The sequence below is a fragment of the Mustela putorius genome, unplaced genomic scaffold (genome assembly GCF_011764305.1).
Source record: "Mustela putorius furo isolate JIRA1106 unplaced genomic scaffold, ASM1176430v1.1 tig00003846_pilon_pilon_pilon, whole genome shotgun sequence".
Lineage (NCBI taxonomy): Eukaryota > Metazoa > Chordata > Mammalia > Carnivora > Mustelidae > Mustela > Mustela putorius.
The window spans coordinates 12563386-12588628 of NW_025421999.1; the positions used below are offsets into that span (position 1 = coordinate 12563386).

General features: G+C 43.0%; 1 protein-coding gene across 2 annotated transcripts in view; it reads left to right on the plus strand.

Moving 5' to 3' along the window:
• The window catches only part of TPD52 (tumor protein D52), a 102457-nt gene that overhangs the window by 10041 nt on the left and 67173 nt on the right, over window positions 1–25243 (plus strand). The window contains exon 1 of one of the 2 annotated variants that reach the window (XM_045063176.1): window positions 7874–8050. The exons of the other annotated variant lie outside the window; for it this stretch is intronic. Within the exon in view, the coding sequence (XP_044919111.1) occupies window positions 7990–8050 (61 nt within the window). The 5' untranslated portion in view covers window positions 7874–7989. Of the gene's footprint in view, window positions 1–7873; window positions 8051–25243 lie in introns of those variants that run through there. 2 annotated transcript variants of the gene reach the window in all.

The window sequence follows — 25243 nt, forward strand, 5'->3', positions numbered from 1 at the left end:
GCCATTGGGGCACTTAGCAGAAGGAAGACCAACCTATCATTTTGTTGGTGTCAAGTGAATATATCACTTTTGGTATATCACTTTAATTAGAACTCAGAATGATATTGGTAATGATGGTGATACCATCAGCTGGCTTTTGCAAAACTCTTATTAATTTTCTTTTGAGTCTTGTAAAGCTGGTGGGTGATCTGTTATTAATGAGGAAACAGAAACTGAGTGATCGTGTCTTCCCTGTACATTGTGCCAGATGAGTGTCATGAGTGTCGTGTGGTGAGTGTCGTGAAAACTTTGTCCCATATCTCTTGTCTCTAAGAGAAACACCAGGAGCCCCAGAAAAATTGAAGCTACATTTGTTAACCAGTTTAAAGTCCCACGGGTACTTCATACTTCTTAGAATCCCCCCCCCCCAACTAATTAAAATAAAAGTGGAATCTGAAGGGACACAGCTTCAGCCCTGCATTATAATTACCTGAGTTTTCCAGCTGGGGTTTTTACTGCATCATTTTTAAAAATACTCCTCCTGCTCCTCCTAATACCAGTGATAGCGTTTGCTGAGTATATTTTATATGCCAGGTTATGTTCTAAATGCATTTTTCTGATACCTTCATAAGAAACCCGTGAGCAGTGCTCTTAATATCACTGCTTTACACAGGAAGAAACAGGTGTAAAGGGATAGAAGAAGAACTTTTCCAGGGGCAAACAGCTCGATACAGACATATCTGGGTTTTAAATTTGGGATATTCCGCTATAAAATACATGTCTTTACACAGCATATGATACCACCTAAAAGTTACATGCAGTCTCCTTTCTCCTTTCAAAGGTGTGGTTCAGAAGAGCACCCTGTTCTGGGCTCAGCCACAGAAGGGGGGCACTGAGGGGATGTATCTTTGCCAGAATATGGCTGTGTGTCTGTCCTTATGCAGAGGCACTGATTGTAAATTTTTAGGGCAAAGAGTGCTGGACTTGAAGTTTATATCTGGGTTCAAAATTTGGTGTCCTCCTTTTGTGGAGAATGAGATGCTGGATAAGTCACTATACCTTCTGGATGCTGATAATACTCCAGATATCAGAGAAAATTAAGTTAAAATCTGTGACTAGCTCTTGTGCTGAATAGCATTGATTCTGAAATTGAATATTTGGTATTTCCATAAAAGGCTCAGTTTGTGGTTTCCGGTTCAGAGCAAACATTTAATTTATTTAGGGGCAAACATGGTAGGATGCCTGTGCTCAGGCTTATGGGCTAGAACAGAGAAACAGACAAGAGAACTAGGTCCCTTTAGTGAAGTGGGTGTTATAAGGGGGTGTTGTATAATCCATGGAGGAGGAAGTGAGCAATTCCGGTTGGGTCATCAGAAAAGATCCCCGGGGCACCTGGGTGGCTCAGAGCGTTAAGCCTCTGCCTTCGGCTCAGGTCATGGTCTCAGGGTCCTGGGATGGAGCCCTGCATGGGTCTCTCTACTCAGTGGGGAGCCTGCTTCCCTCTCTCTCTGCCTGCTTCTCTGCCTGCTTGTGATCGCTCTCTTTGTGTCAAATAAATAAATAAAATCTTAGGAAAAAAAAAAAAAGATTCTCAAAGTACGTAACTTTTGAACTTGGACTGTAACCTTTGAACTTGGACTTGAAGGTTAAGCAGGGTTCTTTGTAAGCAGTGAGAGAAAGAAGGATGAAGAAGGGAATTTACGGAGGAGAGTCAACATGGGCAAAGGTGCTGTGGCATGAAAGGGCAAAAAGGTGTTTGTGAATCCTCAGAAATTCCCTGGATCCAGAATCTTGGGTTGTCACTCAGATTTGGGGCAGGTGAGGGTGTGAGCAGTCCTGAGTGCCAGGATCAGGAATCAGGACTGTGTTCTGTAGGTGATTAGTAGGTGGTTAGGTGCGTGGGAGTTCAGCTTTTGAATATTAATTTGGCATTGAATAGAAAGTACTAGCAAACCAGGTAAAGGGTGTTACTATATTCCTAGCTGGTGTTAGCTTTAAGAAATAAGACTGTCAGTTATTTTACCAGCAGAAGGGGTTTATTTGGAAATAACAGAGAGAATTGCAACCCAGTACAGGTAAACTGTGGCAAAACCATTGGGAAGTCCACCAAACAGAGGAGAGGAATACTCTTGTAGAAGTGGGAAGCTGAGAATACTGTCATAAACAAAAATTCTATTGGAGTAAACTGGGAGTTACTGTGAAAAAAAAAATTTATTTGTTTTAGAGAGAGCAAGCGAGAGAGCAGGTGGGAGCAGGGGGAGAATCAGAGGGAAAGGGAGGGGAAAGACAATCAGACAGACTCTGCCCTGAACACAGAGTCCTGTTCCATGCTCGGTCCCACCGCCCTGAGACCATGATCTGAGCTGAAGCCAAGAGTCCGACGCTCAACAGACTGCGCCACCGATGCACCCCTAAACCGGGTGTTCTATTAAACTGGCTTTCCACTGGCTCAGCTGGGACGTCTCTCATTGGCCAGGCCCGTGGGGGGTTGGGGGGGCTGCAGAAGGAAGCCTTCCTCTTCCTGCTGGGATAGTAAAATAGTATCTGTATGCAGGGTCCTGTCTCTAACTGTTGGGTGTGCAGTTGACTCCAAGAGTGGTAGGGCGGGAGGCCTGGGTGGCTCAGTCAGTTAAGCGTCTGCCTTTGGCTCAGGTCATGATCCCAGTCTTCTGGGATCGAGTCGCACATTGGGCTCCCTGCTCAGTGGGGAGTCTGCTTCTCCCTCTCCTCCTGGCCCCCCAACCCCGCTTGTGCTCTCTCTCACAAATAAATAAAATCTTAAAAGAGAGAGAGAGAGAGGATAGGGCAAGAGAGCTCCCCCTGCCCATCCTTCCATTTTAGGGATGTTTCCTTTTATTAATTTTCACACCAGAGGTGAGGGTGCTGGATTCCTGAGAGACGGCTGTGTGTCAGATGTCAGGGGTGGAGGGGATCTGGGGGTAGAGAAGAATAGAGAGGGGCTTTCAGATCGCATGGAAAAGGACCTGGGATAGAAAGTCTAGAAAGAAGAGCAGTTGCAGGGAGGGAGAGAATGAATTTAGTTTGGGGTATGTCACATTTGAGGTCTTTCCAGTTGCCTGGAGCTGCATTACAAACCATGTTAAAACCCAGTGGTTTAAAATAACAGCCTTTATTATGGTCCTAGATCTGTCATTTGGGCAGGGCTTGGTGCGGACAGCTTGTCTCTGCTCAGCCTCAGCCAGGGCAACCTGAGGTATGAGACGGGATCATGAAGGCGTACTCACTCCTGTGAGGGGCCGTTGTACTGGGAAGACCTAAGCAGTTGGGGCTCCTCGGCACCTGTCTCCGTCTTCATGGTCTCCACAATAAAAGCCAATAAGGGTCTGTCTGATGATGGTTATTCGCTTGCCTGTTTTGAGTATTCCTTTCTTGCTGGAGACTGTGCCGTAGACCAGACAGCGGGCAGCCTTTGGATGCCCAGCCTTCTGGTGTGCAGCCCAAGGGCCCCAAGGTGTGACTCCTTACAGAGAGGCAGGCAGAAGCTGCATGGCTTTTTATGACCTCGGGCGACACTTCCTTCCCCTTCTGTAGCTAAGGCCAGCCCGTATTCACGGAGGGGGTAGTGGGGGAGTTGGGGGTGCGAGTGGTGGAGGTGGTGGTGAGACTCCAATTTTGGTGGGAAGAGTGTCCGCGACTGTGTGTGTTTCAAAAACCACTACCCAGGTCTCCTGGGACGATTGTGTGGATGGGCTGGGGAGGGAGATACGGATCTCTAAGAGGAGCGGGGCAGGATATCGAGGTTGGGGAGACATGTGCTACGGGAAGCTGTTAAGTTGCTGAGATGGCCCAGGAAGAAAAGTGGGGTAAAATGTAAGCAGAACTTGGATGTGAATCTTTCAGGGCCGTGAGAGGAAGGTGCAAGTTAAGCCACAGGGAGTTCTACTTTGAACGGCTGTGGAGAGGCCAAGTGGAAGGGGCAGAAGGAGGAGATACTGGCTGGTACTGAGTCCCCACAGTGGGTAATGCTGAGAGAGGTTCATGCTCCGTGGGGAGTGGTGGGGTGGGCTTTGCTTGCCTGTACTGAGTGTTGGTTTTTGTTTTGGAGTGCAGAGAGGGTGGTGGTACTTTGACCTTTGTGCGCATTTGTAAAATGAGAGAAAAAGCCAGAGAGGCCTGGGAGAGTAATAGGCTTTGCTTTTACTGTATATGTCACTGGTTTTAGTTAAGATGCTTTAAATGCAAAGTGCATTTTAATAGTCATATCCTAGAGTTTGACCTTCAAGGAGCTCAAGTCTGTGAGCAATAATTCACTTTAATGGTAACAGCCTTGCAGAGAGTAAGTGCTTATTAAATATTTGCAAAATGAAAGTGCAGTATTCTCCATTCTCTGGGTGCTAGGAGAGCCAGAGAAGCAATTTTGCCTAGAGGTAACATTTGAGCCAAAGCCTAGTGAAGCTGTGATGATTATCATTATTATTTTTCTTAAACTGGTGATTTCTCAGGGCAAATCGAAGTTGTGAGTGCTCGCTTTTGTCATGGAGTGTCTTTGCTCTGGGATTCGTGTGTGCAGCGTGTCTGGATTTGTCAAATATTCTCTCTCAGATTCTCTTAAGAAATGGTTTTCAGTCCCGAGCGGCAAGTCCCAAACTGGAGTCCATCAGCTGTTTCTCTGGGGTTATTGTTGGAAGGGAAACCTACATTTCAGTTGATTTTTTCATTGATTTTTAAATGGAATGCTCATTCCTTCAGGGATTAAGTGAAAATTTTGATGAGTTGTAAAGATAACGTGACAGATTTCTCATGGTTTAGGGACTTGTATTTTTCCCAGAATTATGATCTGTTCTCAGACTTCCTCTTTTTAGCTTCCAGAAGGGACTCCAGCCCCGGGAGTCTTGCTGTTTTGCTGGTTTGCCTCTGGCTGGGGCTGTGGTCACTGCAGCTGGTCTGATGATGTTTTCCTAGTCTGATTATTCTATTTATAATGGCAGCTGTAGCTGTTAAGTGTGAAAAGCCATGAACTCTGCTGAAACAACCAACTTTTCAAAGTGCACTAGGTACTTTGATAATTCCCTAAAATCCAAAGGGAAGCATAAACCTCAAAACACACCTGTCTTTGAGCTCCCCTCTGTTTTCTCCTGGCATGCTGCGTTTTTCTGTGGGTCTGCCATCCAGCTTTGCTATTTCCCCTTCCTTCAGCTTTTCTCTCTTTTCCTGACTTTTTTTCTCCACCAAATTTCCATTTTCATCTTCTCTTTTTATCTTTCCCCATTTTGGACTATAAAGTGGTGCTCAAGAATTTTGTGGTTCTTGTTCTTTTTATTTTGCTTTTTTACTTAAGGGATTTCATGGATTTATTCAAGATATTTTATGTTTCTTATTAGTGTTCGCTTTTCTCCTGTGGAAATAAAAAACCCCCAAGAAAGAGGTTTCCTAGTTTGTTCATTTATTATTAATTAATTTCATTGCTATTGTGATGTTAATTTAGCGCTCTCTTTCTCTCTCTCTTGACATGTGTATAATGATTCAGAGCTTAGAAAAAATCTTTGAAATGATTAGTCAGGAATTTTCAAAACTCATACCTTATTAGTTTAATTCTTTGGGTTTGTGTATGAATTCTGGGCAAAGAAGAAACATTGAGAGGCTACGTAATTTTTAAAATTTGATGAAGAGGAACTTTTGATTTTTCTTTATCGATAAATTTAAGGAATTGGGAGTTGGGGGTGCGAGTGGTGGAGGTGGTGGTGAGACTCCACTTTGGCTGAATGTGATTATTCAGTTGCAGTTCTAATCCCACGCCATCCCAGCATTTGGACATTTGTCACATTGTCACTTCTACTTTGGGCTGTGGACGTCTTGGCCACCAGCAAGTGCTCCAGCTACCTGAGCTGAGGAAGAGGCTGTGGGGTGGGCGGCCCCGCTGCAGGGCTTTCGCCCACATTGGCGTACATGACACTGCAACAAAGAGCCCCAAGGCACTCTGGCTCCTAGGGTCTGTTCACCCAGTCACCCTTTTGCTTTTGGCAATAAAAAACAGTTTTGGGAAATTTTTGTTTTTGTTTTCAAGTAGGCTCTGTACCCAGTGTGGAGCCTGAGGTGGGACTTGGACTTGAGCTCACCACCCTGAGATCAAGACCCGAGCTGAGATCAGGAATTGGGACACTTAACTAAGGTGTTAAGTGAGGTCCCCCAGGAAGTGGGGAATTTTTAATATATGTTCATTTTCCCATTAATATCACTACCTCACAACTGTATTTCCTGTGCTGAACAAAAGAAAAATTTTATGGGGCCCTTCATGGTATGTCTCGCCACAAAGAATGTGGTGGTTCTGCTCTTTTCTTTAGAGGCTGGAAAGGTGATTGGAAGGGAGCAGATGGTGAGATGGGGATGGTTTGGGCCTTTTAGCTTTGGAAGAGTTTGAAATTCTTAGTTCTTTTCAACCTGTATTCAGTGGGAAGGAGGCATTTTATTTGGCAGTGATGCTCTTAGTCTACTCAGTGTGCCCCTGGTCCTAGCCCCAGTTCCGCAGGTCATGGCAGCAAATGCCTTAGTTGAGCCTTCCTTCAGCTCTGCTCAATGTACTCTTCCTTTTCCATCCTACCAGTGAGGGAGTGTGAAGTGTGGGGGCCTTAAAGAATTACCCAGTATCCTCTAGTTTGCAACATTTAACCACCTCTCAATCATGTAGAGAGATTTTATTTTATTTTACTTTAATTAATTAATTAATTTTGAGAGAGAAAGAGAGAGTATGCACTCCCTGGAGGGGAGAGGGGGAGAGAGCATCTCAGGATCCAGGGCTCCATATCAGGACTCTGAGATCATGACCAGAGCCGAAACCAAGAGTCAGATGCCTAACCCACTGAACCACCCAGGCACCCCCCGAGAGGCCTTATTTTAAATGGATTTGTTACAGGCATACCTTTGCTAAAATGTAGATTTATTTAATAATACCAAGTCTTCACCGTACGGAATTTTGCCTGCGAATCTTCGTGTTCACCACAGATGAGTGAAATGTCTGCAGGGCGGTCTAGCAGAGGCTTTGGGGCTGTAGTTACAGTCTTGTGATTGCTGTTTTGGGGAGAAGTCCATGCTGGGGTGTGGACGTGCTGGAAAAGAAGCATTCCTCTAATCCCTATCTGGCTTGCCTGAGGAAACTTGAACATCTTTTGAGAAATTAGTTTTTTTCCTTCCAGCAGAAGCCAGTGGGCAGCCCCCTTGGGGCTCATGGGGAAGCAGCTACGGCTGTCACTCACTTCCTTCAGTGACCTGGCGTCTCGAGATTCAAGCAGCTGTACGTAAAGTGTTTAGTATTTTCCTGTGCTTTGCAGTAATTCTTTACAGTTTTTGGCCCATAAGTTAAACATCATCTTCGTGAACAAAAATGTATAAAAGCAAAGCACTAAAACATTACTTCAAAATAAAAAGGCCTAGCGACCCCTGTCATATACAGCATCTTTCCCCCACATTTATTTGTTTGGTGTCTCAGCGTCATCCTTTCTTTGAAAATACCTGTTAATTTAGGGAAAGATACACTAAGGGAAACATAAGCTCATTTTAATGAAAGTCAGAACCCAAGTCCAGACCTCATTTCCTGTATTCAGTAATATGTGTCCACTGGCCCTCCCCCTCTCCCCTGCACACACCCTGTCCAGTCACTATTCAGGTTCTTAATCACAAGCATGTCCTTGAAACACAGGCTGCTTTCTTTGGCTGGCCTTCAGGATATCAAGTTTCCTCTGTTCAAAGGGAACCCGAGACCTGCTTGTGCCTGGCTTCTTTCACGGAAGAGATCTTCTTTAAAGCTGGATTTGCCAGTCGCAGTTTTGGTGATTACATGTAGTTGGTGTTTGTGGGGGGACGGTGAGTGTCGAGGAAGGGAGTTTCCACAGCAGAATTTCAGACCTTGACCTGGTAGTGCAGCTGCCTTAGGTTGCTTCCGCCTGCCCAGGCGCATTTGGCTTCTGCCTGCCTGACTCTGTCAGTCACTGTTGCAGGCTGGCCTGGTCCTCCCACCCCCACCCCTGAAGATCAAGGCTAGCCCCTCATCTCCAGATGGAGCTGGAGCGGAGAGTAGGGGAGGACCTGCTTCTGAGATGCGCAGCGGTGTGGGGAGGTAAGGGGTAGAGGCAGGTTCCTGAGTGTTCAGAAATGTTTGTTCTAGAAGCCTCCCCAGGAAGGTTTCCTAGGGTTGCAGCATTCTGTTCTCGAAGACCAGAGAGGTGCAGGCCTCTTGTTTATACTGCAAGCTGCTCATGGGTAAATGCACAGGCCTTCTCTGACCCATATTGACACAAAGGCCATTCTCTCCTGTCTTGCCTTTAACTTGCTTCCTAACTCATTTAGGAATAGATCTGTCACAGTGGGGGCGTATTACAAAATGGTCTTGTCATATAACTTACACCTTCCATGGTGGTCTTTTTCTCAAGTTTTAAGTCTCTTCACTTCAGAGGTACATCGTTTTTTTCTCTATTACTGTTGGCATAGTGTTAAATCTTTTCTTTTAAAAAAATCAAGGGGGCGCCTGGGTGGCTCAGTGGGTTAAAGCCTCTGCCTTCGGCTCAGGATGATACCAGGGTCCTGGGATCAAGCCCTGCATTGGGCTCTCCGCTCAGCAGAGAGCCTGCTTCCCCTCTTTCTCTCTCTGCCTGCCTGCTTGTGATCTCTGTCAAGTAAACAAATTAAAAAAAAAAAAAATATATATATATATATATATATCAGATATTTCTGTTATATGAGGCTATAACTTTTTGCTTCATCTTCTCTAGGTAAAGAACCCAAGCTTCTTAAATGGATTTAGCTAAAAATTTGGCCTTGTTAAATGAAGGAAAAAAAAAAAATTGGCTGAATAGTGGGAGATGAGAAGGAAAACTCTGCTTGCTTTCAGGCTAAAAAGAGATGATTTTTCTCTGTACCACGGAGAAGCATGGCCCAGATAATTGAATGGCACACAGCTGTTTCTTTGTAGGTCTGCAGTCACTTTGAGCATGGGGTTTTGCTTGTGTCAAAGAACAAGTAGGTTGTGATGACCTCACAGTATCCAAGAGAATAAGAAAGAAAGAAACCGAAGAAGCTGATGTTCCCGAAACCCAGGACTGAGAATGTACTCTTATTCTGCTTTTACTCTCCAGCGAAACTTGAGTACTTGTTATAGAGGGTGAAACTTCTACTTAATGTTTTATCACAAAGCTAAGGTAAGAATATCTAGGCAGTTTCCGATGTTGGCCCTTTAAGCTTTGTAGGATATGTATCAAGGGTGATCCCTGCATTTTTGACATCAGATCAGCTATATTCTCACTTAAAAAATTTAGATGTGGGAAATCTTTAATTCTTTATAAAATACCACTTGTTTTTATTCTTAGTTTGGAACATAACTTGTAGCAATAATAGGAGATTAAAAGGTTATTTCTTATTGTCATCTCTGAGCTGAAAATTAAGTATATCTAATCCTATTTTTATATTACAGGTTTCCATTACCTTATTTTAAAGTGGATTTCAGAATACACTTGAGCATTTATGTTCATGAATATTGACAGTAGTGGTTGATTTTACTTCGGTGAAGTTAATGAGAAATAAAATACAGGGGTGTGTGTGCGAGAGAGTTTATGCATTTCAGAGGTTCCACAACCTGGAAAGGAGATGTCAAGGCTTCGAGGGTTGGTGGCTACTATCATTTGTCCCTAACATTTGTCACTTAGATTTTAAAGCCCTCTTTCCGGTCTCCTGGGGACTGGGAGAAGCATTGGCCACTGCGGTGCGGTGCGTGGGGCCAACGAATCAACAAAACAGGACAACAAAAGACTTTGTGACACTTGAGCTTTTCCAAAACAATGTCTGCATTATTCTTTTTTTAAATCTTTGGTAGGTGGCTGTCCATCATACTAGTAGAGTTGACTGTTGTGCACTCTCTGAGCTCAGCCTGAGCTAACTGAGACTCTAGTGAGAGTTCTGGAGTAACATTCATACTTCACTTGTGTTTCATGATTTTTGTGACCGTCAGCATTTCCGTGGCTCATAGGGAACCTCCATTCTCCTATTCTATCAGCTTTTCCTCTCCCGTAAGTGCATGCTTAGCCATTTCTCCAGTCCCCTCCTAGTACCTAGAGTATCTAAAAAAAAAAAAGTCACTTTGGATTATGGACGCAATGCATGGATATATTGTCCTTTCAACAGAAGGCGGGGTGGGAGGGTGAGAGGATTTAAAGATATTCCCTCAGAAACCTCAGTTATGAGAGTCCCATCCTTTTCTTAGGGACCTGAATACAGACCTGTGTGACCAGCAGTTCTCAGGCTTCTGTTTGCCTCCAAGGGCTTGCTGAAACAGACTGCTTTACTTAGATGGCTGATTCAGTGGGTCTAGGGTGGGGCCTGAGAATTTGCATTTTTAGCAAGTTCCCAGGTGACGTCAGTGCCGCTGGTTCTCTAACCACACATTGGGATCACTCATAGAATTGATTTTTTGCCTATGTGTGACTTTCAAAAAGGCAGATACTCTCATATCATATGCATGTCTATATTTTTCATCCGCTCTGTCTTGTGGAGAGCTTTCTGCATTACAACACAGTGATCGTTTCTCATTCATTCATTTATTTTTTTAAGAAGAGAGAGTGTGAGGTGGGGAGGGAGGGACAGAGGAAGAGACGGAGAGAGACTCTTAATCAGGTTCCATGCTTAGCTCAGGACAGAGCCCGATGTGGGGCACGATCTCATGACCCTGGGATCATGACCTGAGCTGGTCAAGAGTTAAGACACTCAACCGACTGAGCCACCCAGGCGCCCCTGTGATCATTTCATTCTTTTTAACTGTTGCATAATGTTTCCAACTATAAATATGCTCTAACTTCTATTAATGGGCATCTTGGTTCTTTACAGTATTTTTTTAAACTGTTGTGCATAAATGCTGCACTGAATGTCTTTGTTGATTCCTCCTTGAGGCAAGTATGTTGGTTTAGGATAATATGGGGAAGTGAAGTTGCTGAGCATGTATATATTTTATTATTTTTGTTCTGATTGATAATGTCACCCTGATTCTTTATGATGTTCACCACATTAACACCTAGCCCTGAGTAATTTGTTTTATTATCTTCCCAAGCTGGGGCTAAACCAGAGTTGCTAGGAAAATTGTAAAAATGTGCTGATTGGGCTCTTTGGAAATTCAGCCTGAATTGGGCTTCGGGCTGCTGGCCAGTATTTTTTCACTTTTTGTAGACTTCCTAAAACTGATACTCAACTCTTTTTTCCACTCTCAGTACCCTTGATGGATAAGAATTGCCCTCAGTAACAATGGCTCACTTAGTCAAGTTTCTAGAGGACATAGGTCCAATTGTATCTTTTTATGTGACATCGTCATTAGACTTCTCCGTTCTGGATGTTCTGCCCTCCTGTCAGGCTCTACATGTGGATAACCAGTGTAGCATTTCTTGTGTCTTCCACTTTTCTAAACCAGTTATTCCTCTTTTTCTGCTCTGCCCTGGGGAGTGCCATGTGTTGAGTGAGTTTGGCAGGTTTTAGGTGAGGCTGCATTCACGGATGGGTGGTGGGGGGTAAGTTTGTGTTACATCTCAACCCTGTCTTTGCTAACATGACTGATGAAATAGATGGGTAAAATTAAAATTAGGGGTGGGGAGCTCACACTGGGTTGTCAGTTCCTTGTTTTGCCAAGTCATTAAAATCAACCGACATAAAGCCCTGCCATCTTTTTCTAAGTGTGTGATTTTCAACACCCCCTCCCCCCTCCCAGATCAGGAAGGACATAATCTGAGTCAAGGGCGTTACTTTAAAGTTCAGTTTCAAAAAAAAGTTTTTTTTTTCCTTTTTGGCTCTGGCAAGTGAAAATGTTGATTGAGTGTGGAGTGGTCCTAGTACATAGAGGAAGCTGACATTCCTTGAGTAAAAACATGTGAGGTCTGCAGGAGGCTTTCCTAGTTTGTCGTGCTGCTAATGGTACTCTCCAACGTGCCTGCTGGATGTGGGGTTGGTCCTCGACTGTGCAGCTCTCCTGAAGGAGAAGAATTCTCAGGATCCTTGGTCACCTGTTAGCGCTCTTTGAGCACCTGCTCGGCGCCAGGCACTGAGCAAGGTTCTAGTTAAAAAGAAGCAGAGGAGGGAGTTCTTGAATTTCAGCAGCTCCCAGAGAGGCTTGCTTCGTCTATACCATGCAGACTGCTTTGCCGTGAAGACATGTTCAGATTTGTATGATGACAGCTGTCCTGTGTGCTCACAGATCGCTTGCCATCCACATCTGCTGAGATCGGTCACTTTTGGCTACGAGCTGTGCTTAGACAAGGTTGCTCTTGTATCTCTGAGCATCTTGGGAGCATCTCCTTTGAAAGACAGGAAACACTCTTGTGAGTGCATCCAAATATCTCTTACCTACTTTTGTGCTTTTTTGCTTTGGGATGTGAAAATACCCAATAAATGGTAACGAAATTTGTGCTGATTTTAACAGCAGGGCTCCCCCAAAATAGAGTGAACCTTCTCCTCCCCTAGGACAACTTCACCAAAGCCCGAGACAGTTGTGTGTTTGGAACCTCATGTGGTGTGCGGAAACAAATTAAAATATTACCCACAGCGTAACTCATTACAGTGTTAATTCTCTCGAAACAACCAAGATCTAAGGGGCTTATTAGGTTTTAAATAGATAGAGTGCTTTATTAGATTTTTTTTCCTGTTACGATTTATTGGATGAGATGCTGAAGAGATTGAGATGACCTAAGAAATTTGAAAATCCTTCGGTTTGATTAAAGTGCACTGAACACTGTGTGGAAGGCAGTTCCACGGCCTCAAGACCAGTTGTGGGTTTATTCCAGTGAACCTGATAGAAAAAGTATCTTGAAGAAAGGGCACTTGGTTCTGAACCATGTGTGCAGCCCATAAAGTTCCCCACAAGACTGCTATCCTGAAATCTAGTAAATATTTAATATGAGGGGAGGCGTCTAAGGCTTTTCCTAGTGCTAAGGGGCTTGCTGCCGTTGCCATGGAGAAGCTGGTGCTGGTCTCAGCTGTGTGACCGACACTGCAGGCCCTTCAGGAAGCGGAGAGCGGGAGCGGAAGGTCACTGAACCTCAGTGAGCTTGGAGAGCGCTGTTGGTTCTGATGAGTATTGATCTGTTTGTTTCTGGTCTCCCATACTGTAAAATGTCTACCGTTTTGACTGTTCACTATTTTTTAAAGTACTCGTTTTACTTGGAATTTGGTTTCCTGTTGTAGAATCTGAGGCTTGTATGTTGGTAAAATTAGGATGTAATTTACTTACTAATTATTTGTATTGTTATCATGATATTCTTCACAAGAGAGAAGAGGATAAAATACTACACAAAACATTTGCCTGACAAGGATTCCTTTCATTTGAAGAAGCATAAATGACCTGGTTGGTTCTGACTGTTCCTTGAACTTTTTTTTTTTTTTTTTTAAGATTTTATTTATTTGACAGACAGAGATCACAAGTAGACAGAGAGGCAGGCAGAGAGAGAGAGAGAGAGAGAGAGAGAAGCAGGCTCCCCGCTGAGCAGAGAGGCCGATGCGGGACTTGATCCCAGGACCCCGAGATCATGACCTGAGCCAAAGGCAGCGGCTTAACCCACTGAGCCACCCAGGCGCCCTTTGAATTTTTTCTTTAAAACTAATTACAGAATTTATTATATATAACTTAAATGTTGGAGTTTCTTCCTTAGAATTCACCTTACAGTTAGTCTACAAATAAACTGTGACTTTTATGATTGTTTAAAAATTTAATATGTATATTTCACAAATGTTATGAGAAGATAAATAACATTTTTTTGAAAAGTTTTTTTTTTTTTTTTCCTTTTGCCTGCTCTGGTGCCCAATGTGGTGGAATATACTAGAATCTAAATAAACATTTAACACATGTGCTTCATGTTGAAAGTGAAACCATCCAATCCTTAGTAGGCTTTTAATCTTTATATACTCTTAGTCCCCAGAGTAGGTTTTTGTGATGCCTGTAGATTTTAGAAATGAAAACTTTTAAGTGATTGATCAGTTGGTTGCTTTTAATGTGGTGGACATTGCTAATTATGAAGCTTAAAGAAATAATTAGCCTGGACTGTGCTTATGGGTGGCCTCTTGCTATGTTTTAATGAGTTCTGGTAAAAGCGAAAATATGTGTTCCAAAATAACCAGACTTTTTTTTTTTTTTAAGATTTTACTTACTTATTTGAGAGAGCAAGCCAAGGGGAGGAGGCAGAGGGAGAAGCAGACTCCCCGCCCAGCTGGGAGCCTGAAGCGGTGCTCAGTCCTAGGACTCTGAGATCATGACCTGAGCTGAAGGCAGATGCTTAATTGACTGAGCCACCAAGGAACCCTCAAATTAATCATACTTTTAATTGGGGCTGTATAAAAGTGAATTTGAAGGTTGTCTTTCCAACCCTAGATCCTCTCTCTCTTTTTTTTTTTTTTAAGATTTTCACAAAAGATAAACATTTCACAAAAGATAAGCCCCACTGGATCTCAGCCTTGAAGAGTTTTTATAGGAAAAGAATATTCTTCATAAAAGTGATATGGAGATTGCCTTACATAGGGTAATAAATTCATGTGTATTTTTTTTGTTACCTAACATACCCTAAAACTTAGCAGCTTAAAAATTTAGAGAGAGTATTTTAGAGAGAGAGTGTGGACAGGGGAAGGGGCAGACAGAACTGGAGGGGGTGGGGGGGCGGTAATCCTCAGGCAGACTCCCCACTGATTGCCGAGCCTGATGTAGGCTTCCATCCCAGGACCCTGAGATCATGACCTGAGCTGAAACCAAGCGTCCGCTGCTTAACTGAATGAGCCACCCAGGCACACCACCTAGAGCCTCTTTCTCAGGATTTACAGCAACAAAGGAAAATAGAGATGACTTGACTTTGGGTTCTCGTGTTAGGGTTTACATTCTGCGATTTTGGGCACAGCTTGTGAAGGCTGGCTCCAGTGAGGGGAAGAGAAGAGGATGAGATAAGAAGCAGCCTTCTAGATGTTTCACATAAACTTGTAGATTGTCTCATTTAGTCCTTTGGAAAGCTGTCTTCGTAAGTTATAGTAATTTACCGGTGGGAGATGTGAAGGCCCAAGAAGTGGATACTTCCTTCCTTGGTCTTACGGTTCCTAAATGTGGAATCAAGATGCAAACCCAGATGGGTCTGCTTCCCAGGTTCATGCTCCGTGACCGCTGCCATCAGCTGCTGGAAGCCTTTGCTGCTGACTCGGTGGGTGGTGGTCTGTTGACTCCTGAACTGCCTGCTTTATCTCACTTCCTCTGTGAATGTGTGAACACATGTTTCCATCAATTATTCCTCCTCCGTTCCCTTCTGGTGGGGTTATAAGAGAGAGTGTAGGGGTGGGGAAAGGAAGGACAAGTTGAGTTCTGCCCAGGACCAGTTTGTTTTTGTTTTGTTTTGTTTTTGCTTTCTTCCTCTTTCTCAGACTCGCCCCATTTTCCGAATGCAGTAGCTGACGACAGCAGGCCTCTATACAGTTAATCAAGTCTTTATTACTGGGGATCAGCTCAACCCTAACTAATGTCCAGTAATATCTCTCCCTAGTTTTTTTTTCCTGTACGTAGGTGTGGGATGGCTGAGAATCCTTGATTGGACTAGGCCAGACTGGGGTTAATGAGAAGATAGAGACCTCCTCTGTGCTCCGGGAGCTAATGGCTTGTGTGGGTTGCAGACCTGTGAGCCTTCACTGCACCATAAGACAGACTGACCTCATTGTTAAAGTGACTCCCTCAATTTGAATTAAGGGAAAGGAGTTAGTAATTCTGGTGAGGGAGAATCCAAAGCATTTTCAGAAAAGATAAGCCCCACTGGATCTCAACCTTGAGAGTTTTAATAAGGTTGTCCCAGGAAAGAATATTCTTGATAAAAGTGGTATGGAGATTGCCATGAATAAATTCATGTGTATTTTTTAGTTACCTAACACATCCTAAAACTTAGCAGCTTAACAAAAACAAAAAACAAAAAACAAAAAACATTTGTTACCTTACATAGTTTCTGAAAGTCAAGGATCTGAGACTGGCTGGCTACGTAGTTCTGCCTCAGGGTCTCTTGAGTTTGTAGTAAAGCTGTTGGCTGGAGCTTTAGTCATCTCAAAGCTTGACTTGGGTAGTCTTCGGCAAGAAGTATCAGTTTCTCACTCCATGGTCCTTTCCATAGGGCTGCCAATGACCTGATTTTCATTGATCCTATAGGGGAGAGAACCCAAGAGCTGTTTTTCATTGGTCAGGCAGATGGTCTCCCATAAAGGTGTATGACTACCAGCAATCATTGAAGCCATCTTGGAGGCCATCTTGTGGCTCACTGTAGGGATGGCCTGGTGTGTAATGTGTGTGTGGAAAGGGGCAAAGCCTCTGTACCTGGAACTTAGACAATGAGGAGTGATATCTGGAAAGTGAAATTGATGTCGATACGGTGTGAGTTCCATGAGATTGAATGTGATGTGGAATTAACTTTCAAACAGTATAGTCTAGTAGGAGAGTTACATTTTGTAGGTAGGTATAACCCCAGGTGGAAGGCAAAATGCGTACAGAGGTATGAGTTACAAATACGGGAGTTCAGATTTGCTAGCCGGAAGCAGAGTCAGATTTGTAGGAGAGGTGGGGTTTGTGTTGGAAGGAAATGGTCCAGGTGTTGCTCATATTGAGGTCCAGCTGTGAAGTTCATCTGTGCCTCACAATACTGTGGACTGCTGTTAACATCTTGATTGATTTATTCTTCCTGCCAGGATGACAGAACCTGTAGTCATTACTGGATTTTAACGTTAAATTTGAAGTAACTTCACTAGTTGACTTGATAATGTTGACCCCTCCAACTTGTTTCTATTTTTGAGCAAGAATGGAGGATGATAGAAATGTTTACTTGCTTAGGGTACTGTCCACTACCCACGTTTTATGTCGTATAAAATTTGTTGCCGGGGCGCCTGGGTGGCCTAGTCAGTTAAGCATCTGCCTTCGGCTCAGGTCATGATCCCAGGGTCCTTGGATGGAGCCCAGCATCGAGCTCTGTGCTCAGTAGGGAGCCTGCTTCTCCCTCTTCACTCTGCTTCTCCCCCACCCCACTCAACTCTTACTCCCTCCCACTCTCCCAAATAAATAAATAAATAAATAAATAAAGCCTTTCAAAAAAAATGTGTTACCATATGTAACCAGTGCATAACAATAGAGTATTGTGGGGAATTGTGTGTGTGTGTGTGATGTGTGTATCTAACTGGGCATCAGTGTTCTGCGTCCTGCACTGTGGTGGTTTTCTGTAGCCATACGGAAGCCTTCACCCTTGTTACCGACAATAGATTACTTTTCAGAATTCATTCATTTCTTTAAGACCATTAAAGCCTTAGGGACTAATGAGTAAACCCCCTAAATACTACCTTACTGTTTGAAAAAGAGTTAATGTTCCTGGAAAGGTGAACTATTTTCTCTGGTTAACAAGGTGGAGCCGGGTGTTCCCAGTGGTTCAGGCTATAATAAGCACTTGGTGAATAAGAAACGATGTTATTCTGGAGACAACTTTTAAGTAATTAGAATTTTACCTCATTTTAATTAAGATTTTCTAACTGTCACCTGTCTCCCCAACCGCTGAGTGAGGCACAGGTACTTCTTGTCAGTCAGGTTCTGTGACTGACTCTGAGGGTGACCTCAGGAGAACCTAGTATTTGGGTTTAGAGAGGGCTCACGTTCTCTCCACCAAACAAAGAACACTGAGAAGAGGCCATGGAACCAGTCTGTGTGTCACAGCTGGACGAGTAGTGACAAAATCTCCAGGGCCTTCTCGTAAAACAAAGGCATGTTTTGTTGTGTGGGGAGCATAAATAGGCTTTTTCTCTTTTTTCTTTTTTTTCCAGTCAGATGTGAAATTGGAATAGCTTAATGGTAACACACAGCCTGCTCGTCGAGCTGTCTGTGCACCTCTCCCGTGAGAAAGTGTGGGTCCAGGAAAAGTGTGGGTCAGAAGAACTGGGCTGCGGGACCCACCTAGGAGACCGTGTGGGTCAGGCACGTGTCCCTGAACTTTAGGCTCCTTCTTACAAATGCTCTGTTATGCCTATCTAGAGGCTTGGAAGGATAGAAAAAAAGCCACTGTATTTGAGTACTTTTAAAAGCCATGAGGCACTATCCAGATACACACTACTCTTTATTGTTGCTTGTTATTTTAGTACTTGTGCTGAATTATTTCCCCAAGGGAAAGCTTTACCTGTCCTTTAAACCGCATGGCCCCAACGGTGGGTAATTATTAACTCTGTTAATCTGGATTACATACTGTACAGTCTTTCGATAACATGAGCATTTATCATTTTAAGTACTCAAAGTTTGCAAGTCTGAAACTCAAAAAAATTATGTTTTTCACAACTACTACTCTAGATGCTGATGGGTATGGGACTTCTTTTCGGGGGTGATGAAAAGTTCTCAATTTAAATTGTGATGGTTTTGGGGGGTTCCTGGGTGGCTCAGTGGGTTATATTGGGATGGTTTCACAACTGTGGATATATGAAAAATGTCAAAAAGTATGGTTTTTATTGTATGTGAATTATGTGTCAGTGAAGCTGCTATTAAAAAACAAAGCACTGTCCTTAAATGTTTCCTACAAAAATCCCATCATCTCCTCCCTCCCTGCCAGTGTCCTGGACACTGTTGAGTTGAAATCATCCAAGTAGTACAGTGGGATGAAGGTAGAAAAAGGGGCAACAGGGGTGAGGGTAAAACCCTGGGGGGTGAGCTCCACAGGGAGGGCTGGGGAGGGGGTTTGGTTGGTATCTGGGGGGACTTGTGGCAAGATTTGGCCCTGCGGTGTATGTTTGTCAGGCATAGGTCTGGAGGGAGGAAGGAGATGCTCCACCAGCGAGTGAGGCTCTGGCGGGGAGGGGCCGCAAATAATCATGGAAGCCGGTTACATGTGTCTTGGGTGTGAAGTTGGGAATGCTGGTATTTTGCAGTGCAAATTCTGGTGACTTGACCTTCAAAATCAGAAGCCCTGTGTTGAGGGAGTAGGCTTAAGGCCAGAGGATGGCTGCGTTTTGAGAAAGTGGGGCAGAGGGGAATTCACAGAGCCATAGATTCTTAATTTTTAGAGTGTGTCGTTGAGTAGCAAGGTGAAGAGCCCTGTCAGGTCCTCAGAGGAACAAAAGCCAGGCAGTGAGGTGAGGCAAGAAGGCGGAAGCCAGGCCCTCTAGGCAGCTCCCAGAGATTTGGTTACAAACTTTGGGAGTGTGGTGTTCAGTAGCCCTTTGGGTTCATTTTTAGTTTTTTCACTTGTGTATTTTTATTTTTAATAAATTTTGTTGAGTATATTTTCGATTTTCTAGATGCATACAGTCTTGTGTTTGGTCACAGTGTATGGAAAGCCTTTTCAGATATATGATTGCCAAGCAGAAACTGCTCTATTTTGGTCTGGCACCTGCAGAAGCAGACTACTGAAACTTAAGAAACCACATTTTGCTGCTTAAGGGGCATTCAGGTTATCTTCCTGTTGAGTTTTATGCAATGAGGTTTCAGACTAAGGTTTCTGTCACTTTAGGTCTCATTGTTCAAGACTGTCACCTTTTGAACACTGTCTTCTGAGAAATATTTAAATTCTGAAGGACAGGGCTAAGCCCTTCGTTAAGAGACAGTATTCACTAGTACAGTAATTAACTACTATGATGATCCTCCTTCTGAAGGCTCCTGACCAACTTATTTTCATGTTTATGGAAAGTAATACATGTTCAAGGCAGAAGAATTCAAACAGTACAAAGGGGAGTACAGTTAAAATCAAATCTCTTCCCCTGTGACTCATTTCCCAGAGACATGTGTTGTCATCAAGCTCCTTGGATGTCCTTTAAGAAGTGGGTAATGGTAAATGTATAACCATTTAACGATCCAAATGAGAATATGTCATACACATTATTCTGCACTTTGATTGTTTTACCTAACATGTATCTCCTTGGATGTTTTTCTTCATCTAACACAAATGGATAAATCTTTCTTTTCTTTTTTTAAGAAACAGCTTTATTAGTTAAAAACAAAAACAAACAGGGGAGCCTGGGTGGCTCAGTGGGTTAAGGCCTCTGCCTTCAGCTCAGGTCATGATCCCGGGGTCCTGGGATCGAGCCCCGCATCCGGCTCTCTGCTCAGTGGGGACCCTGCTTCTGTCTCTCTCTGCCTGCCTCTCTGCCTACTTGTGTTCTCTGTCAAATAAATAAATAAATAAAATCTTAAAAACAAAACAAAACCAAAAAAACCAAAACCAAAATGGGGGCACCTGGCTGGATCAGTCAGCTAAGCAACTGCCTTCAGGTCAGGTCATGATCCCAGAACCCTGGGCTTGAACCCCGTGTCTGGCTCCCTGGCCACGGGATAGTCTGCCTCTCCTTCTCCCTCTGCCCTTCCCCACTGCTGGTGAGCTCTCTTTCTAATAAATAAATAAAATCTTTAAAAAAATAAATAATAAAAACAGCTTTATGAGGTATAATTTGCAGTAAATAATTTCTATATAATTTTGCCTTGAAATTCAATTGTTTAATGTGTGCAATTCAGTTTTTAGTAAACTTACCAAGTTGTAAAACTACCACCACAATCCAATTTTAGAACATTTCCATTAGCCCTGTGCCTGTTTGCAGTCCTGGCCACCACTAACGCACTCTTTGTCTCTGTAGATTGATTTTACTCTTTTTAACTGCAACCAGTGGTCCACTTTGTGGAAGTACAAAAAAATGTGTTAAAGGTCTCTGTCCAAGCAAATCTAGATTTTTGCTGATGTTTTATTTTGCTGCCTCCATACTTCCTCTTTAAAAAAATTTGACAAGGTTGAAAATTTTGCTGTTGAGCCAGACTTGGTAAGAGTGAGAAGGGGATTTTAGTGAAAGTTGTTTATGGATTTTCCAGTCATTAGCTGGAGGACTGGAAGTGTTTTAGGGCCGGCGTAATTATCTGTATTTGAAAAGAAACTGCCTGAGGTCATCCTGGATTAGGTGGAAGCCTAGGCATTAATGCATATTTTATGCATGTGGGGAATTGGAATTCTTACTTACATGAGACTGAGGGGCAATTTATTATTATTTTTATTTTTCATTGTCTCTAAGTAGGAGGATTTCAGGAGTAGCTGAGTGTTCAGGGGTATATCTTAAGATATATTTTCAAGCTCTGTTTTGGGACCCACTATTGGGTCATGGATTTTAACCAACTGTTTTTAAAAAAAAAAAAAAAAAAAAGAAGTGGAACAGAATAATACCAAAATGCTATGCATGCCATGCACACTATAAATGGTGAACATTATTTCTGAAAATTCCGTTTTAATTGTAAATTGTGTGTGTTTGTATGTGTGTGTGTATTTGTGATGTAAACATTAGAAACATCAAAAAGTCCATGCCCTAGGAGTTAGTTTTTCAATTTCAGTTAGGGGAACAAATAGATTATATTCTGGCTTTCTCTTCATTTGAGCTGCACTAGAACTCTTCCTGGGGCAGACAGGATGAGAGGCCTGAGGGAGGGTGGTTCATTGAGATGAGCATTTGTTGGATATTGTCTGGAAAGGTGAGCCAAATGGTCTGGGAGAGTAGGCGATAGAAATGAAAATGTTCAAGGAAATTTCCTGTGTGACCACTTTTCTCTATCAAAATATTGAATTGCTTCCAAAGTTCTAATGAGGAGGCTTTGAATACATTTTGGTTAGTTTATCAACTATCTCATTCTGGCTTTTTTTTTGTACATTTATCTAGACTGAGGAAAACTTTAGAACAATTATGTTTGTTGGATCTGGTGGTTGGAAGTTAATTAAAGGTCCTGTACTTTCATCCCTGCTGTAATCTCTCCAGTGTCTCTTCTCCTTACTCTTGCCCTCATCCTGCTGAAGGGGAATTTATTCTCTTGCCAGGCATCCCCGTTGTTCTCCAGCTTCTTCATGTGGAGGACCTTTAGGCTTCCTGTGTCTGTGGTTTATGGATTGGGCAGTTACGTTCTCTATTGTTGTGTGACTCATTTCCTCACAACTTACCAGCTTAACAAATATTTATTATGTCAAGAATAAGTCAGGAATTTTGGAACAGCTTCTCTGGGTGACGTGGCCTAGGTCACTCACTCATGAGATGTGGTAAAGTTGAGGATTGGGGTAGTCATTTAAAGGCTGAATGAACAAAGGATTCACTTCCAAGAGGGCTCACTTATATAGTTGTTCGCCGAAGGCCTTAGTTTCTGCCTGTGTGAACTCTGGTGTGGATCTGCTTGAATGTCTTCAGGACAACCCTCTGTGGGATCAAGAGAGGCAGAAAGGCAGAAGCCAGAATGTCTTTCATGGGTTGTGGTAAGGACCAAGGGAGGGAATACCTGTACATCATGTAACAGTGTCTGGTACATAGTAAGGACACAGTGTTTTAGTTGCTGTTCCAATTCTTGAAATAATTATGACCATGAATTAGGGTCCATATGTGTCTATTGTATCATCAACTGTATGGAATACTATGTATAGGGAAACTGTTTTTATTTGTTATTTTTTTATATTTGGAGGACTTTCCCAATCTCCATTCCAACCATAACTTCTAGATCCCTGTGTCTAGATAAGATAATAAAGACTTAAGTCCTAAAAAAATAACAGTGGTCTTTTTCTTTGTCATTCTTTGCTGAGTTTTAGCTGTTGATGTAAACATTAGAAGCTGTTGTTCCCCCTCACCTCCCAGTTTATTCCTAGTAGTACCTGTACAAGATCTATGTGGTTACCTCAGTTTGACAAATATAGAGAAAAAGGACCAGAGAGATGCGATGATCTGTCCAAAGTCACATAGCTAGTAGGTGGTGCAGCTAAGACTTGAGCTTTATGAATTTATCTTCTTTTCCCATGAGCATCAAAGGGTATGTATGGCTGGTTGAACTGCTAGAATCTGAACACCATGAAGTAACTCAAAAGTGGCATGGTAACTAATTACTCGGGGTAACTAATTACCAGGTTATGTTTCACACCTCTTTTCTTCCAGCCCATTGTTAAGTTCCATTGGTAGAGGACTTCCTTATGTGGCACTGTATCTCTTTAAGCTCTCTGTTCCCTCAAAGTTTCTGAAGCAGGGGACCTGTATTTGTGGCTCTGAATCAGTAGGGGGTGGCAGAGAACAGCAAAAGAACATCTACTTTCAGATCCTGTCCTTAAACACTTTGAGGGTTCCTTAACCCCCCTTCCCTCTTGGCGCCTCTCCCATCCTCAGCATGGGGTATTGTCCATCCAGGCAGCACTAGTCTGTGGCCCCTGGTCATTGTGTTGTGTCTGTGTGGAGATTGGTTTACAGATCAGTTTGCCCGTAGGAACCTGAATCCTCACAACAGTAGTCACTGTGGTTTCAGTGGTCAATTATGGAACATGTACCATGTGCTAAATGACTCGCCAACATGGAAGGATTTGATCCTATGAGATTTTTAGTCCAGTTTTATTCATGAGGAACTTGAGGTTCAGAGTGTTTACGTTTTAGAATTTCACGCCTCTAGTAAGTGCCGAGTTTGCATTCCTGGTTTTTCTGACCTTACAGCGCTGTTCTTAACTAGGATGCCGGATTGCTTATTCACACAAGACCTCTCCCTAGACCATAGCATTTCCCATCCATCTCGACTCTCATGCCATGGGTAGGTGGTTGCCACAGGGAGTAGCTGTAAGGGCATGTATGGCTGTGACTAGCCACAGAGGACCTGTGCTTTCTGGGTTAAGTCGACTCATGGGTTCTCACTGAAGGATACCTGGTCCCAAGGAAGATCGGATGTGGCCAAATGTCAGCACTGTTGTGCGGGGCTAGAAAAGATGAGCCTCTCAACACTGGTCCAAGCACTTTTTTTTTTTTTTTTTTAAAGACTTAGTTATTTTAGAGTGAGAAGAAAGATTTGTGATTCAGTGGTGGGGGCATAGAGGGAGAGAATGATCAAGTAGACTCTCTGCTGAGCAGGGCTCATTCCCACAACCCACGAGGTCATGAGCTGAGCCAATATCAGGAGCCTGAGGCTTAACTGATTTGCCTTCTTCCCCTGTTTTTATTTTAGAACAGTGGTTTGAGGACGCTTGCTATCCAAAGCTATCTGTTGATAGTACCAACTTTTAACTCTGGAAAATTCAGCTAGAGTCTGATCCTGGTGTAGTAGGAATGGAGGATTTTGGAGACCTATTGATCATTTGGATACGGAAGAAGAGGATTTCACCTGGATACTAGTTAATATTATCAGATTAGTACCTAAAAGTGAGCCTGTCTTCCTTAGTGTACGAGTTAGTACTTATGCTAGGTATTTTGCTGTGAAAAATGTATACTGGGATTAGCAAAGCTTATTTATCAGAATAATAATTTTTTTAATACCAAGGGAAACAGAAGTTGGGCAGAATGGGATCCTTGGGCTGGTCAATCGTCTGTTTCTCCTGTAGTAGGAAGTCATTTTGGAAATCTCGGTGAGTCTGCTGAGTCTTCCTTATTATTCCAACACTATTATTTCTTCTTGGCCTTCGTTTCCTTTTATTTACACTTATTCTTTAGGTGATCCTTCTCTAAATGAATTCAAATGCCGTTCAGTCAGTGACTCCTGAAAGCACCACTCCTTTTCCCTTACCACCTTCAGGAATTTCTGGAAGACTCTATGTAAGTGGGAAGGGAAAACAAAACAAAACAAAACAAAACAAGACACTCTAAGGACTTGGGAAAACTCTGGGGGAGCTTTGGGAAAAATAGTTTTTTCCTCAATCCCTCCGTCCGTCCTCCTGCCCCCTCTCTCCCTTTCATTCGTTCATTCGTTTGTTCTTTGGGAAAAACAAACAAACAAACAAACAGCAACCCCCCCCCCACAACCCTTTTATTTGTTTATTTATTTTTAAGTAGGTTCTGGGTCCAATGTGGAGTGTGAACTCATGACGCTGAGACCAAGAGTGCATGCTCTATCTACAACGGAGCCAGACAGGGACCCCAATCACTTCCTTTAAAAAAAAAAAAAATTGTTTTTCTTTAGCACTTAGATTGAATAATCATTTATTTTGAATGGTGAAAATAGGTTTTTGGTTTTGTTTTGTTTTGTTTTTAAAGATTTTTATTTGTTTATTTGTCAGAGAGAGTGAGCACAGGCAGACAGAGTGGCTGGCAGAGGCAGAGGGAGAAGCAAGCTCCCTGCTGAGCAGGGAGCCCAATATGGAACTCAATCCCAGGATGCCCAGATCATGACCTGAGCCGAAGTCAGCCGCTCAACTAACTGAGCCACCCAGGCATCCCTGGTGAAAATAGTTTAAACATGATAAATGGTTCTTTTCTTGGTTAACAGAATCATGGAATCAGGTATTAGTTTCCTGTCCTTTAATTGATACTGTAGTGAATTGAAGACTGTTTTTGGGAATAAAATATT